Source organism: Puma concolor, chromosome B1, assembly GCF_028749965.1.
Source record: "Puma concolor isolate L17-30 chromosome B1, mPumCon1.1.hap2, whole genome shotgun sequence".
Classification (NCBI taxonomy): domain Eukaryota; kingdom Metazoa; phylum Chordata; class Mammalia; order Carnivora; family Felidae; genus Puma; species Puma concolor.
In genome coordinates this window covers 43,661,078-43,678,286 of record NC_141670.1, presented here as the reverse complement: position 1 = coordinate 43,678,286, position 17,209 = coordinate 43,661,078, and the positions used below count along the sequence as shown (strand labels likewise).

The 17,209-nt window shown below is 34.6% G+C and overlaps 1 protein-coding gene across 6 annotated transcripts in view; it reads left to right on the top strand.

Annotated features, from left to right (window-relative positions):
* The window catches only part of LOC112858927 (A disintegrin and metallopeptidase domain 3-like), a 160,656-nt gene that overhangs the window by 20,585 nt on the left and 122,862 nt on the right, over positions 1-17,209 (top strand). Inside the window, exon 1 of one of the 6 annotated variants that reach the window (XM_086703647.1) lies at positions 15,871-15,939. The exons of the other annotated variants lie outside the window; for them this stretch is intronic. Coding sequence (XP_086559773.1) covers positions 15,934-15,939 — 6 coding nt within the window. The 5' untranslated portion in view covers positions 15,871-15,933. Of the gene's footprint in view, positions 1-15,870; positions 15,940-17,209 lie in introns of those variants that run through there. 6 annotated transcript variants of the gene reach the window in all.

The window sequence follows — 17,209 nt, the reverse complement described above, 5'->3', positions numbered from 1 at the left end:
TAAGAAATTGAATTTCTAAACAACCACATTCCCACAAAGAAACACCAGCTCTACATGTTCTCACACTTTACCTTGTCTAGTCTTTAACTATTTAAAGTATTGCTTCTATGAACATTCATGTGAAATTTTTTGTGTGGACACAATTTTTATTTTTCTGGGATATGTGCCCAGGAATATGATTGCTAGGTCATAAGGTAAGTTTGTTTGTTTTTTAAAATAAATTATCAAGTATTTTCCAGAGTGTCTGTACCATTTTACACTTCCACTGGCAATGTAGGAAAGATGGAATGTCTGCATTTTTGCCACCATTTCATCAGTATTTAAATTTTTTTTAGGGGCACCTGAGTGGCTCATTTGGTTAAGCATCTGACTCCTGATGTCAGCTCAGGTCAAGATCTCACAGTTGTGAGATCAAGCCTGGCATCTGGCTCCATGCTGGGCATGGAACCTGCTTAAGATTCTCTCTCTCCCTCTCCCTGTGTCCCTCCCCCTTGCTCGCTTGCTCTCTCTCTCTCAAAAAAAAAAAAAACTAAAAGTAACAAGATTTTAAATTTTAGTCATTATGATAGATGTGTAGTGATATCTCATGCAATTTTAATTTGCATTTCCCTAATGTCCAGTGATATTGAACATATTTTCATGAAACGAAATGTCTATTAATGTCCTTTACCCATTTTCTACTGGGATTGGTTTGTTTTTTATTGTTGGTTTTTAAATAGTTTATATATTTTTAAATACAAGTCCTCTGCCAGATAGGTGGTTTGCCAATATTTATTCCCAGTCTGTAATTTATCTTTGCATCCTCTCTATAAGGTCTCTTATTGATCAGAAAATTTTAATTTTGATGAGAATTAATTTATCAACTTTTCCTTTTATGAATGGAGGCTGAGGTATCAAATTTAGGAACTCCATGTATCCCTAGTTCCTCAAGATTGCATGTTATTTTTTTTTGTCTTAAAAGCTTTATATTTTTATTTACATTTAATTGTTCACTTTGAGATAATTTAGTGTAGGGTGTGATACTTGAATGAATCAAGCCTCATTCTTTTGACTGAAGAAGTGATTTCTTCCAACACCATTGATATAAAAGGTTGTTCTGCATCAAATTGCTCATGCATCTTTGTCAAAAAGTCAATGGGGCATATTTTTGTGGAAATATTTCTGGGTTCTTTATTTTCTTCAGTTCTTCTCTGTGTCTATACTACTGTCAATACCATCCTATTTTCCTTAGTTTACCTTAGTAAATTGGCATTTACATAGGCCACCATGATTCCTCCTACTTTACTCTTTTTCAAGATTTTTAGACTATAGTAAATATTTTGCTTTTTCATATAAATTTTGGACTAAATTACTTCATGAATACAAACAAATTTGCTGGTATTGTGATAGACATTGTATTAACCCTATAGATCAATTTGGCAAGAATTAACATTTTTTGACATGTTGAGTCTTCCAACCCATGAATGCAGTGAGTCTCTTCATTTATTTCATTTATGTCTTTCAATAGCATTTTGTAATTTTAGCATTCATATCCTTCACAGAGTTTTTTTTAAAGTTATATACCAGATCATTTTATTTTCTTTGGAGCAACTGTAAATGGTATTGTATTTTAATTTCAGTTTCCACATGTTGTTATCTAGAAATGCAATTTATTTGTTTGTGTTGATCTGGTTACATCCTTGCTGAAGTCACACATTAATTTTATAAAGTTTTTTTTTTAGATAGATTCCTTGAGATTTTTTTTTACATAGATATGTCTTTTACAAATAGGGACATTTTTCTTTTTTCCTTTTCAGTCTGTATGCTTTTTATTTCTTTGCTTTGCTTTACTGTGCTTGTTACAACTTCTAGTGCTGTGTTGAATCACAATAGTGAGGGCAAACTTTCTCACCTTGTTCCCAATCTTAGTGATAATGTATTCAGTCTTTCTGAATCTTTTTGAGGATAATGGTTGTTGTTTTTTTTAAATATACTCCTTATAAATTTGAGGAAATCTTTACTTCTAGATTGCTAACAGCTTTTTTTCCCCCATCAAATGTTGTGTGTTACAGATGGCTTTCTGTATGATATGATCATATGAGTTTTCTATTTTAGCCTGTTGATATGATGGATTTCATGACTTATTTTCAGATTTAAAACAGTATTGCATATCTTGAAAGCTACAATTTGGTTCTGGTGGATAATTCTTCTTATCCATGACTGGATTTGATTTGCTAATAATTTCTTGAAGAATTTTTTATCAAGGTTCATGAGAAATATTGGTTTATAATTTTCTCTTTTTGTACTGACTTTATCTAATTTTTCTGTTAGTGTATTAACGGCCTCATAAAATAAATTGGGAAGTGTTATTTCCTATTTTATTTTCTGGAAAATGTTATATAAAGTACATGTTAATTTTTAAGATATTTGGTAAAATTCTTTAGTGACATCCCTAGGCCTGGGAATTTTTGTGTGTATGCATGTGGAAGATTTTTATTTACTAACTCAGTTTATTTAATAGTTTTAGGAATATCTTCTTTATCTGTTTTATATGTATCGTTATGGTGGTTTGTGGTTTTTAAGGAATAGGTCCATTCCATTTCAGGTATGGAATTTATGGGTGCAGTTTTGTCACAGTCCTTACTATCCTTTTAATAGAAGTGTTTCATTTCTGACGTCAATGATTGCCATCTTCTCTCTGCTTAACTTTGTCAGTCCTGCTAGAGATTTTTCAATTTATTGAATTTATCAAAGAAGTAGTGTTTTTTGCTTTTTCCATACTATTGTCTTATTTCAATGTCATAGCATTTAGCTGTTAGGTTTATTTTCTCCCTTATACCTTATTTTGGGTTAATTTTTTTCTAGTTCATTGATAGAACAACATATTATCAATTTGTGACCTTCCCTCTTTACTATTATAAGCATTTTAAGACTACAATTTCCTGCTTAGCACTGCTTGAGCTGCAGCCTAAAAGTATATATTGTATTTTCACTTTAATACAGTTATATGTACTTTTAAAATTTCCTTCGAGACTTCTTGATTCATGGGTTTTTAAAAGTGTATTGTTCAAATTTGGAGAGTTTTCCTGTTGTCCTTGTCTTTTGATTTCTAGTTTGATTTCATTATGTTTAGAAAATATATCTTATATGATTTCTATCCTTTTAAATTTGTGAAGGTTTGCTTTATGATTTGTTTCCCAAATTTTTATGTAAATTCGAATTAGTTAACCTGTAGTGTAATGTTGGTTTCAAGAGTAGAATTTAGTGATTCATCACTTACATATGACACCAAGTGTTCATCATAACAAGTGCCCTCCTTAATACCCATCGCCCATTTAGCACATCCCCAAGCCACCTCCCTCCACCAACCCTATTTGTTCTCTATCATTAAGAGTCTCTTATTATTTGCTTCCCTCTCTCCTTTTTTCCACCTTGCCATGTGTTTATCTGTTTTCTTTCCTAAATTTAACATATGAGTGAAATCATATGGTATTTATCTTTTCTCTAACTTACTTCACTTAGCATAATATACTCCAGTTCCATCTACGTCATAGGAAATGGCAAGAATTCATTCTTTTTGATGACTGAGTAATATATACATATATATACCACATCTTTTTTATCCATTCATCAGTCGATGGACATTTGGGCTCTTTCCATACTTTGGCTATTGTTGATATTGCTGCTATAAAAATCAGGTGTATGCGCCTCTTCAAATCTGTATTTTTGTGTTCTTTTGGTAAATACCAAATGCTGGATCATAGGGTAGTTCTATTTTTAACTTTTTGAGAAATCTCCATACTGTTCTCCAGAGTGGCTTCACCAGTTTGCATTCCCAAAACAATATAAGAGGGTTCTCGCCTCTCAGCATCCTCACCAACATCTGTTGTTTCCTGTGTTGTTAGTTTTAGCCACTCTGACAGGTGTGAAGTGGTATTTCATTGTGCTTTTGATTTGTATTTCGCTGATGATGAGTGATGTTTAGCATCTTCTCATGTTTCTGTTAGTTAGCTAGATGTCTTCTTTGGAAAAGCATCTATTCAGGTCTTCTGCCCATTTCTTAACTTGATTATTTGTTTTTTGGGTGTTGAGTTTGATATATTCCTTACAGATTTTGGATATTAACCTTTCATCAGATATGTTATTTGCAAATATCTTCTCTTGCCTTTCATCTTCATTGATTGTTTCCTTCTATCTGCAGAAACTTTTTATCTTGATGAAGACTCAATAGTTCATTTTTTCTCTTGTTTCCTTTGCCTCAGGAGATGTGTCTAGTAAGAAGTTGCTACGGTCAATGTCAGAGAGGTTGTTGCCTGTGTTCTCTAGGATTTTGATGGTTTCCTGTCTTACATGTAGGTCTTTCATCCATTTTGAATTTATTTTTGTGCATGGTCCAGTTTAATTCTTCTGCTTGTTTCTGTCTGGTTTTCCCAACACCATTTGTTGAAGAGGCTGTATTTTTTCCATTGGATATTCTTTGCTGCTTTGTTGAAGATGAGTTGACCATATAGTTGTGAATTCATTTCTGGGTTTTCTATTCTGTTCCATTGATCTATGTGTCTGCATTTGTGGCAATACCATACTGTCTTGGTGACTGCAGCTTTGTAATAAAGCTTGAAGCCCAGAATCATTATGCCCCCTGTTTTGCTTTTCTTTTTCAGTATTGCTTTGGCTATTCGAGGTCTTTTATGATTACGTAGAATTTTTAGTATTGTTTGTTTTCGGTCTGTGAAAAATGCTGATGGTATTTTGATAGGGATTGCATTAAATGTGTAGATTGCTTTGGGTAGTATAGACATTTTAGCAATGTTTGTTCTTCTAATCCATGAAGATGGATTTTTTTCCCCATTTATGTGCCCTCTTCACTTTGTTTCATAAGTGTGCTATAGTTTTCAGAGTACAGATCTTTTACCTCTTTAGTTAGATTTATTCCTAGGTATCTTATGGTTTTTGGTGCAATTGTAAATGAGATTGATTCCTTGATTTCTCTTTCTGCTGCTTCATTATTGGTGTATAGAATTGAAACCAATTTCTGTATATTGATTTTGTAGCCTGCAACTTTGCTGTATTCATGAATTGGTTTTAGCAATTTTTTGGTGGAGTCTTTCATGTTTTCTGCAGAGTATCATGTCATCTGCAAATAGTGAAAGTTTGACTTATTCCTTGCAGAATTGTATGCCTTTTATTTCTTTTTCTGGTCTGATTGCTGAGGCTAAGACTTCCAGTCCTATGTTAAATAGAAATGGTGAGAGTGGACATCCCTGTCTTGTTCCTGACCTTAGAGGAAAAGCTCTCAGAGTTCCCCATTGATGATGATATTAGCTGTGGCCTTTTGTATTTGGCTTTTATGGTGTTGAGGTATGTTTTGTCTGTACCTACTTTGTTGAGGCTTTTTATCAAGAATGGAAGTGGTATTTTTATCAAATGCTTTTTCTGCATTTATTGAGAAGATCGTATGGATCTTATTCTTTCTTTTATTAATGTGGTGTATCACCTTGATTGATTTGCAAATATTGAACCATGGACTAAATCCCACTTGATTATGGTGAATAATTCTTCTCATGTACTATTGGATTTGATTTGCTAATATCTTGTTGAGAATTTTTGCATCCATGTTTATCAGGAATATTGGCCTATAATTTTTGGTTTTAGTGGGGACTTTGGTTTTGGAATCAAGGTAATGCTGGCCTAATTGAATGAGTCTGGAAGTTTTCTTTCCATTTCTATTTTTTTGGAACAATTTGAAAAGAATAGGTATTAACTCTTCTTTAAATGTTTGGTTGAATTCCCCTGGGAAGCCATCTGGCCCTGGACTTTTGGGGATTTTTGGTTGCTGATTTAATTTATTTACTGGTTATGGGTCTGTTCAAATTTTCTATTTCTTCCTGTTTCAGTTTTGGTAATTTGTATTTTTCTAGTAGTTCATCTATTTCTTTAAGATTCCCCAGTTTTTTTTTTTTTGCATATAATTTTTCATAATATTCTCATATAACTGTTTGTATTTCTGTGGTGTTGATTGTGAGCTCTTCTCTTTCATTAATGATTTTATTTATTTAGATCCTTTGTCTTTTCTTTTTGATAAGTCTGGCTAGTTGGTTATCAATATTACTAATTCTTTGAAAGAACCAGCTCTTAGTTTTATTGATATGTTCTGCTCTTTTTTGTTTGTGTATTTCTATATTGTTTATTTCTGCTCTAATCTTTATTATTTCCCTTCTTCTACAGGCATTAGGCTTTATTTGCTGTTGCTTTTCTAGGTCCTTCAGGTGTAAGGATAGGTTATGTATTTGAGACTTTTCTTGCTCCTTGAAGTATTACAATATACTTCCCTCTCAGGAATGCTTAGTTGCATCCCAAAGTTTGCACCATCATGTTTTCATTTCACATGCTTCCATGTATTTTTTAAATGTCTTCTTTAGTTTCCTGGTTAACCCATTGGTTCTTAATAGGTTGTTCTTTAATCTCCATGTATTTGTGGTCTTTCCACATTTTTTCTTGTGGTTGACTTCAAGTTTCATAGTGTTGTGGTCTGAAAATATGCATGGGACAATGTCCATCTTTTTGTACTTGTGGCCTTGATTTGTGACCCCATATGTAATCTATTCTGGAGAATGTTCCATGTGTACTTGAGAAGACATTGTATACTGTTGCTTTAAGATGAGATATCCTGGATGCCTGTTTAGTCCATCTGGTCTAGAGTGTCATTGAAAGCCATTGTTTCCTTGTTAATTTTTCTGCTTATGTGATCTATCCATTGAGGGAAGTGGGCTGTTAAAGTCCCTTACTGTTATTGTATTATTATCAATGAATTTTTTAATGTTTATTATTAGTTGATTTTTACATTTAGGTTCCTACAAGTTGGGGGCATAAATATTTACATTGTTAAATCTTCTTGGGGGATACACTCCTTTTGTTGATATAGGGCCCTTCTTCATCTCCTCTTACCGTGTTTGTTATAAAATCTAGTTTGTCTGATATAAGTATCACTACTCCAACTTTCTTTTCACACCCATTAGCATGATAGATTGTTCTCCATCCCCTCACTTTCAATCTGCAGATCTCTTTAGGTCTAAAATGAGTCTCTTGTAGGCACCATATAGATGTGTCTTCTTTTCTTTAATTCATTCTTATGCCCCTTGTCTTTCGTTTGGAGCATTTAGTCCAATTACATTCAGAGTGATTATTGAAAGATGAATTTAGTGCCATTGTGTTACCTCTAAAGTTGGTGTTTCTGGTGATGGTCTCTGTTTTTTTCTGGTCTTTGTTGATTTTGGTCTTTCTTTCCCTTAAAATTTCTTGTAGGGCTAGTTAGTAGTCACCAACTCCTTAATTTTTATTTGTCTGGAAACTCTTTATCTTTCCTCTTGCTTGATAAAGCATTCTTTCTGCATATTTTGCTATTCAGCATGTTGAATATATCATGTCATTCTCTTCTGTCCTGCCACGTTTCTGTGGACATATCTTCTGTGAACCTGTTCTGTCTTCCATTGTAGGTTAAGGACTTTTTTCCCTTGTTGCTTTCAGGATTTGTTTCCTGTGTGTGTATTTTGTTAATTTGACTATGATATGTCTTAGTGATGGCTGGCTTTTGTTGAAAGGGAATTATTTGTGCTTCTAGGATTTCGATGTCTCTTACCTTCCCCAGATTAGGGAAATTTTAGCTATACTTTGCTCAAAAAAGCCTTCTCTTCCTTTTACTTTCTCTTCTTCTTCTGGGACTCCTTTGAGGTGAATATTAATGTGCTTTAAGAAGCCACTGAGTTCCCTAAGTCTACATTCATGATCCAATACCTTCCTTTCCCTCTTTTTTCAGCTTCATTATTTTCCATAATTTTATCTTCAGTACCACTGATTTGTTCCTCTGCTTCCTCCATCCTGTTGTCACTGCATCCACTTGGTCTTGCATCTTGGTTATAGCATTTCTTTTTAACTTCTTCTCGACTAGTTTTTAGTTCTTTTATCTTTGCAGGAAGGAATTCTCTGTTGTCTTCTATGCTTTTCTCAAGCCCAGTTAGTATCCTTATGATTGTTGTTTTTAAATTCTGTTTCAGACATCTTACTTGTATCTGTGTTGATTAAATCATTAGCCGTGACTTCTTTCTGTTCTTTCTTTGGGGATGAATTCCTTCATCTGTCATTTTGTCTGTGCAACTAGTTTTTTGTGTGATTATTAGGAAAGTCTTTTTTTTTTTTAATTTCTGCTCCTGAGAGAAATGGCTACGGTAAAAAGTGGTCCAAACACACACACACACACACACACACACACACACACACACACACACAAAGGGAAGCTAGATCCTATTTCCCTTAGAGCTGAAGCTTTGCAGCACCCTATGAATGGTAGAATTAGTATGTGCGAGTGGTTTGTGTTGTGTTTTATGAGGGTGAAGCCTGCTGCACAGATTCTCAGGTGAACTTGCCCTACTGGAGATACACCTGCAGGGTGCAGCGGGGTGGGGCTTGGTGTAAGTGGTTCTAGCCTACACTGTGTGGCACTGTTTTGCTCATTGAAGTCGGTCAGTGTTGATGGGCATGGAGGAAAATAGCATTGTCCTGTTGTTTCCTACCTCAAGCAGGAAATTTGTGCCCACCACTCTTCAGGAAGCCCTCACAGAAGAGCCAACAATTATCCCTCTTGTGTCCCTGGCTTCTGCCAGATCCCTGCCTTCACTCTGCCTGTGTCTGAACTGTCTGCCTGCCAGGTGGTATAGTACTCCTGTATTTTATCTCAGGTGTACAGCTGGATTTCACAACTCCAAATATTAGAGATCCACCCTGTGAGGACCTGTGCTGACCCTCTCTGGGAGGGTCTCACTGCACTTTTGCCCTTTGATGGTTTGTCCTGGAAATTGGTTTTACAACTGTGCAGTGGTTTAGAATTTATGGTATTGTGCAGCCAAAACCTGGCACTGAGATTTGCTGCCCTCAGCCAGTGCATCTGTTCCTATGCTCGAGAATGGGGCAGCTCAATGGCACCTGGCTGGGTCTTTTGTCCCTGGAGAGGCCATGCCACCACTCCCATGTGCACTCCAAGTAGGGGAACTGTGTTTCTCCATGTGATCCAGGGGCCAGGCTGCCTGCTCTCAGGTCTCTCCTCTCCTTCCCTACTAGAGTACCATCAAATCCTCCATGCACTACCCTGGTGATGGCACAGACCTCCAAAGCTTCAGATTTGTGCTCCATTACTTATGAAAACTTGCAGTGGGTGGTCAGCCCCTCTTTTCCCAGTCAGTGGTTTTGGAGAATAGTTTTTCTTGTGCAGTCTCTTGCACATGCTTTCACTCTTTCTGTCTTGTTCCTCTCTCCATGATCAGGGCTCCTTCCCTTCGCAGCACCTGCAGTTATTTTCTCCCCCAAATCAACTCCCCACAGCTCCTACCTTCCACAGTGTGGCCACTTTGCCACCTCAGGTTTGCCATGTCTTCTTGATGGATTGATGCTTTTATGATTATGCAATGACTCTCTTTGTCCCAAGTAGATTTCTTTGCTACTAAGTCCACTTTATCTGGTATTAGTAGAGCCACTTTGGTTTATTTTTATGAATACTCATGTCACATGTATTTTTCCACTATTTTCATTTCAGTCTACCTCTGTTATGTTTGAAATGAGATTCTTAAGAGTATTTAGTTGGGTCACAGTGTGTTTCTTTTTTCTCCTGTATACTGTGTATTTTGTTTACTATTTTTAGACTATTTATATATAAATTAATTATTGATGTCTTAGGGTTTTTGTTTGCCATAACCCAGGTGTTTCTTTTTTGTTTTTGTTTTTGTTTTTTTTTTCTATGTTACTAATTCCTTTGTCTCTTCTTGCCTTCATCTGGGTATTTGGACATTTTGTAGATTACATCATGATTTATTTATAGTGTTTTAAAATATTTCCTTTTAAAGTATTTCCTACTATTATAGACTTTATACTATTTCAGTAAAATATTGAAACTGTTACTGTTTGGGTTCATTTATCCTCTGCACTTTTAAAATACAATTGATTAAATATTCCTTTACATACGTTAAGTATCAGATAATATTTTATGATTTTTGTCTCAACAACCAAATAAGATTTAAGAAACTCATGAATGAAGAGATTGCCCATTATATTTACCACTATATTAATCCATCTCCCCCCACCCCACCCAATTCTTTATGATGCTCCAAGCCTTCATGTGATATTATCACCTTTGTTTTTTGGAATTTCTTTTTGACATTCTTTAGGGGACCTTTTAACATGTTTTTTAGTGATGGTTATTTTTAATATTTTTGTCTTTTAACTTTTATACTAGAATTAAAAGTAATTTACCCTCTACCATAATATTAATACAGCACTCAGCCTTTTCTATATATATAACTTTATATATATAAATCTCTCTATGTATAACTATATATACATAACTTTATATATATAAATCTATATGTATATAACTATATATACATATAACTTTGTATATATAATTTTGTGTGGGGGGGAGGGTGGTGAGAACGCTTAAGGTTTACTCTCAGCAAATTTCAAGTATAGAACATGTTATTATTATTATTAATTAATTAATTTATTTTTTGAGAGGGAGAGAGATAGTACATGAGTGGGGGAGGGGTATAACACATTATTTTTTTTTAATTTTTTTTTTTCTTTTTCAACGTTTTTTTTAATTTATTTTTGGGACAGAGAGAGACAGAGCATGAACGGGGAGGGGCAGAGAGAGAGGGAGACACAGAATTGGAAACAGGCTCCAGGCTCCGAGCCATCAGCCCAGAGCCTGACGCAGGGCTCGAACTCACGGACCGCGAGATCGTGACCTGGCTGAAGTCGGAAGCTCAACCGACTGCGCCACCCAGGCGCCCCATATTATTTTTAACTATAGTCACCATGCTATACATTGGATCCCCAGAGCTTAATCATCTTATAACTTAAGGCTTATACCTTTTTTAAAATATTTATTTTGAGAGAGAGAGCACGGGGTGGGGAGGGGCGGAGAGAGAGGGAGACACAGCATCTGAAGCAGGCTCCAGGCTCCAAGCTGTTAGCATAGAGCCCGATGTGGGGCTCAAACCCACAAACGGTGAGATCATGACCTGAGCTGACAGCAGAAGCTTAATCAACCCAGGTGCTCCAAAGCTTATACCTTTTGACTAGCATCTCTCCATTTCTCCCAACCCCCACCACCTGGTAACCAGCATTCTACTCTGTTTTAATGAGTTCAACTTTTTGTTTTTAGATTTCACACCTAAGTGAGATCTTACTGTATTTGTATTTCTCAGGTTGATTTCATTTTGTACAATGTCCTCTAGGTTCATCCATGTTGTTGTAAGTGGCAGAATTTCCTTCTCTCTCATGGGTGAATAATATTCACACACATACATAACACATTTTCTATGCCCATTCATCCATCCTTGAAAATTTCGGTTGTTTCCATATAATGGGTATTGTGAATATTCCTGCAATGAACATATGAATGGAGGTATCTCTTTGAGAAACTGATTTCCTTTCTTTTGGATGTATATCTAGAAGTGAGATTGCTGAATCATAGTTCAGTTTTGTTTTTAATTTTTTGAGCGATCTCCATATTGTTTTCCATTATGACCATACTCATTTACATTCTTACTGACCACATACAATGGTTCCCTTTTCTCCACATCCTTGCCAACACTTGTTATCTCTTGTCTTTTTGATAAAAAGCCACCCTATTGGGTAAGAAGTGATATCTCATTGTTTTGATTTGCATTTCCTCATGATTAGTGATGTTGAGCACCTTTTTATACATCTGTTGTATATCTTCTTTGGAGAAACATCTTTTCATGTCCTTTGCTCATTTGTTATTGGATTATTTGTTTTTCTGCTGTTGAGTTATATAAATACCTCATATATTTTGGTTAACCTCTTACAGATATGTGGTTTGCAAATATTTTCTCCCAATACATATATTGCCTTGTCATTTTGTTGAGTATTTCCTTTGCTGTGCAGAAACTTTTTAGTTTGATGCAGTTCCATTTAAAACTTTTTGCTTTTATTTCCTGTGATTTTCATGTCAAAGCCAAAAACTGATTGCCAAGACCAACATCAAGGAGGTTTTCCTGTATTTCTTCTAGTTTTATGGCTTTATATCTTTAAGTCTTTAATTCATTTCAAGTTAATTTTTGTTAAGTGGTGTAAGGTAGGGGTCCAATATCATTATTTTGCATTTGGATATTTAGTTTTTTTCACCATTTATTAAAGAGACTATCCTTTCCCCATTGTTTGTTTTTGGTACCCTTGTGAAAGATTAGTTGATGTTTTATGTGTGGGTATATATCTAGGCTCTTAATTCTGTTCTGTTCTTCTGTTGTTTTTTTAAGCCAGTATCATAATTTCCTGATTACTGTAGATTTGCCATAGGGTTTGAAATCAGGAATTGTGATTCCTCAGCTTTCTCCAGGTTGCTTTGGCTATTTGGATTCTTTTGTGGCTCCATAAAAATTTTAGTTTTTTTTTTCTGGTCCTGTGAAGAATTCCAGTGAATTAGGGATTGTGTTGATTTGTAGATTGCTTTAGGTAGTATGGACATTTAATAATATTTTTTTAAAATTCATGAATGCAGGATATCTTACTATTGCATCTTCATCAGTTTCTTTCATCACTGTATTATAGTTTATAGGGTATATATAGATCTTCCTTTATTAAATTTATTCCTTTTTTATTCTTTTGGGTGCTATTATAAATGGGTTTGCTTTTAAAGCAAGTTTATTAATTTTAAATTTGTTAGTGTATAGAATCAAGTGATTTTTACATGTAGATTTTGTCCTGTGAAACATTACTGATTTTTCTTTTTTAACCTGTTTCTGTAATTGCTTACCTTACATTACTTCATTTTTGAATGTTGAACCAGCTTTGCATACTTTAGACAAATCCAAGTTGTTGATGATTTATAATTATTTTTATTAATTGTTGGACTTGATTTGCTAATATGTTGCTTAGGATTTTTGCATATATGTTCATGAGAGACATTAGTCTGAAGTTTTCTTTTAATATTTTTGACTGGTATTAGGATAATACTGTCCCCACAGAATGAGTGAGAAAGTATTCCCTCTGCTTCTATACTCTGAAAGAATTTGTAGAGAATTGGTATAATTTCTTCCTTAAATGTTTGGAGGAGTTCAACAATGAACCCATCTGGTCCTTGTGCATTCTGTTTTGGAAGATTATTAATTTTATATTTGATTAATAAATACACACCCATTCAGATTGTCTATTTCATCTTGTGTAAGGGTTGACGAATTGTGTTCTTCAAGGAGTTGGTCCACTTCAGCTACATTTTCAAATTTGTGGGTGAGGAGTTGCTCATCATATTCCTATATTATCTTTTTAGTACTTATGGGATCCATAGTTATGCTGCCTTTTTAATTTTGATATTAGTAATTATTTTCTCTCATTTAAGTTAGACTGTGTGGCTAGAAGCTTATTGATTTTATTGATATTTTCAAAGAACCAGCTTGTGGTTTTATTCATTTTCTGTGTTGATTTCCTGTTTTCAGTGTCTTATAATTTCCTTTTTTTTTAGTTTACTTTGGATTCAATTTGCTCTTCTTTTTTTAGTTACTTAAGGGGGAAACTTAGATTGTTGACTTTAGATCTTTCTTCTTTTTAAATATATGCATTAAATGCTATAGATTTCCCCCTAAACACTATTTTTGCTGCTTCCCATAAATTTGAAAAGCTGTGTTTTATTTCTATTTAGTTAAAACAAAATTTCTTTTGACATTTCTTTTTTGATCCATGTGTCCTTTAGAAGCATGAAGTTTTTAAAAATTTTCTTTTATTTTGATAGAACACATGCATGAGCTGGGGAAGGAGGAGCAGAGAGAAAGGGAGAGAGACAGACAGACAGATGGAGAGAATCCCAAGCAGGCTCTGTGCTGACAGTATGGGAGTTCAAACTCACGAACAGTGAGATCATGACCTGAGTCAAAAGCAAGAGTTGGACGCTTAACAACTGAGCCACTCAAACATCCCGGGAAGCATGTGTTTGGGATTTTCCAGCTATCTTCTTGTTATTGACTTGTAATTTAATTCCACTGTGGTCTAATAGCAGACATTGTATTATTTCTATTCTTTTAAGTTGCTAGTGTGCTTTTTATGGCTCGGAATGTCTGTCTTGGTGAGTGTTCCATATGAACTTGAGAAAAATGTGTATTCTGCTATTTTTGGATGAAGTAGTCTATAGATGTCAGTTATATCCAGTTGATTGGTGATGTTGCTGAATTCAACTGTGTCCACTTTCAAATTATACTGTATCATATCACAAGTAGTGTGAGTCCCTTATAATAAAAAATAACCCTAGTTCTTTCCTCCCATCCCTTGTATCATTGCTTTCATTCACTTTACTTATATATAAGCATATTATATATATGAAATATGAATATAAAATGTATATCTGATATATAAGGTGTCCATATAAACATATGTAGTTAAATACATTGTTGCTATTATTTGAACAATTTTTATATCAGTTAAGGATAAGAAAAAAGTTTTTATTTTACTATCATATGCCCTTATCAACAGTCTGCCTTTATGTAGATTCAGGTTTCTGACCTATATCATTTTCCTTTTCTATATAGGATTTTTTCAAAATATTTCTTGAAAACAAGTCTGCTGGCAATAAATTCCCTTAATTTTTGTTTGTTCCATAAATTCTTTACTTCTTTCTTTTTGAAGGATAATTTTGCAAGATATAGAATCCTTGGTTGGCAGGGTGTTTTTTCTCTCAATGCTTTAAATATTTTGCTTTAATCTTTTCTTGTGTGCATGATTTATGAAGAGAAATCTTATGTAATTCTTATTATTGTTCTTCTATAGTTAAAAGTCTTTCCCCCCGGCTTCTTTTAGGACTTTTTCTTTATATTTGATTTTCTGTAGTTTGAAAATGATGTTCCAAGGTGTAGTGGGTTTTATTTGTTTGTTTGTTTTTTTAATTCTGTGTGGAATTCTGTGAGCTGTTTGGATCTGTGATTTGGTGTCTGACATTAATTTGGGGAAATTATCAGTTATTATTGTTCAAATATATCTTCTGCTCCTTTCTCTTTTTCTTCTCTTTCTGTTATTCCCATAGTGTGTATGTTACAACTTTTGTGGTTGTACCATAGTCTTTGAATATATTCTTCTGTTTTAGCCTTTTTTTTTCTTTTCAGATTTTAAAGTTTTGTTGATATATCCTCAAGTGCAGAGATTCTTTCCTCAGTCACTTCTCAACTACCAGTGAGCCATTAAAGGTACTCTTCATTTCTGTTACGGTGTTTTTTCATCTCTAGCATTTATTTTTGGTGCTTTCTGAGGATTTCTATCTTTCTGATTACATTGGTCATCTATTCTTACACAGTGTCTAGTTTATCCATTAGAGCACTTAGTATAATAATAAATATTATTCTAACATTCCTGCCATGTCTGTTTCTGATACTTGCTCTGTCTTTTCAAATTGTGTTTTTGCCTTTGGTATTTTTTCTCAATAGCTGGACATGATGTAGCAGGTGAAAGGAACTGCTATAAATATGCCTTCAGTAATGTAGTGGTCAGCTGTGAGGAGAAAAGTGTTCTTTAGTCATATGGTTAACTTTCAGTGTTTTACTTGGCCTGTGCCTCTGGACTATGCACATCACAAATCTTTCTCAGTTTTTCTTTTTCTTCCTCCTTAGGTGGGGCAGAATGGCCCAAGTGGGCTGGAGTTGGGTATTTCTCTTCCCCAGGTCAGTTAGGCTTTGATAATACCCCAGTAAGTTAGTCTGTTTGCTACTCAGACCTGTCTTTAAGTTGATATTTTTCTTATGCTTGATCTAGTCTGCTGTTGAAACTTTCTAGTGAATTTTTCTATCTCTTTTTTAAATTATTAATTTGTTTGTCACTCATTATCAGGGAAATACAAATCAAAACCACACTGAGATGCCACCTCACACCAGGAAGAGTGGCTAAAATGAACAACTCAGGAAACAACAGATGCTGGTGAGGATGTGGAGAAACTGGAACCCTCTTGCACTGTTGGTGGGAATGTAAACTGGTGAAGCTGCACTGGAAAACAGTGAGGAGGTTCCTCAAAAAATTAAAAATATAACTGCCCTATGATCCAGGAATAGCACTACTAGGAATTTATGCAAGGGATACAAGAGTGTTGATTCATAGAGGCACATGTACCCTAATGTTTATAGCAGCACTTTCAACAATAGCCAAATTATGGAAAGAGCCTAAATGTCCATCAACTGATGAATAGATAAAGAAGATGTGGTTCATATATACAATGGAATACTACTTGGCAATGAGAAAGAATGAAATCCTGCCATTTGCAGCAATGTGGATGGAGTTGAAAGGTATTATGCTGAGTGAAATAAGTCAGTCAGAGAAGGACAGATATCATGTTTTACCTCATAATGTGGATCTTGAGAAACTTAACAGAGGACCATGGGGGAAGAGAAGGGGAAAAATAGTTACAAACCATAGAGACTCTTAAACACTGAGAACACACTGAGGGTTAATTGGGTGCTGGGGGAGAGGGGAAACTGGGTGATGGGCATTGAGGAGGGCACTTGTTGGGATGAGCACTGGGTGCTGTATGTAAGTGATGAACCATGGGGGTCTACCCCAAAAAGCCAAGAGCATACTTTACACACTGTATGTTAGCCAATTTGACAATAAATTATATTAAAAACAAAAAGAAAAAAAATTCTTACTTTGTTCATGCATTGTTCTCTTGACCTCAGTGTGTATCTGTATGAGAGTTATTTTTTTATTGAGGTATAATTGGCATTAACATTATATCAGGTTCAGATGTTCAACATGATTCAGTATTTGTATATGTTGTCAAATCATTACCACAGTTATTCTAGTTAACATCCATCACCATACAGTTACTGGATTTTAAGATCTATTCTCTTAGCAACTTTCAAATAGACAATATAGTATAATATAGAATAATTAACTGCAGTCACTGTACTGTACATTATATCCCCATTACTTATTATTTTGTAGCTGGAAGTTTGTGTCTGAGAGTTCTTTTTAACTTCTCTCTAATGTTAATCATTTAAATTCATTTCAATAGGGTCAATTTCTGGAGATTTATCTTGTTCCTTGTTTGAAACATTTTTTTCCTGATTCTTCATTTTACTTGACTCACTGTTTGGGTTGTTGGCTCATAGTCAAAGCAGTCACCTCTCCCAGTCTTCACCAACTGGCCTTATGCAGATGCGGACTCCCCAAATCAGCCTTGCCATTGATTTTG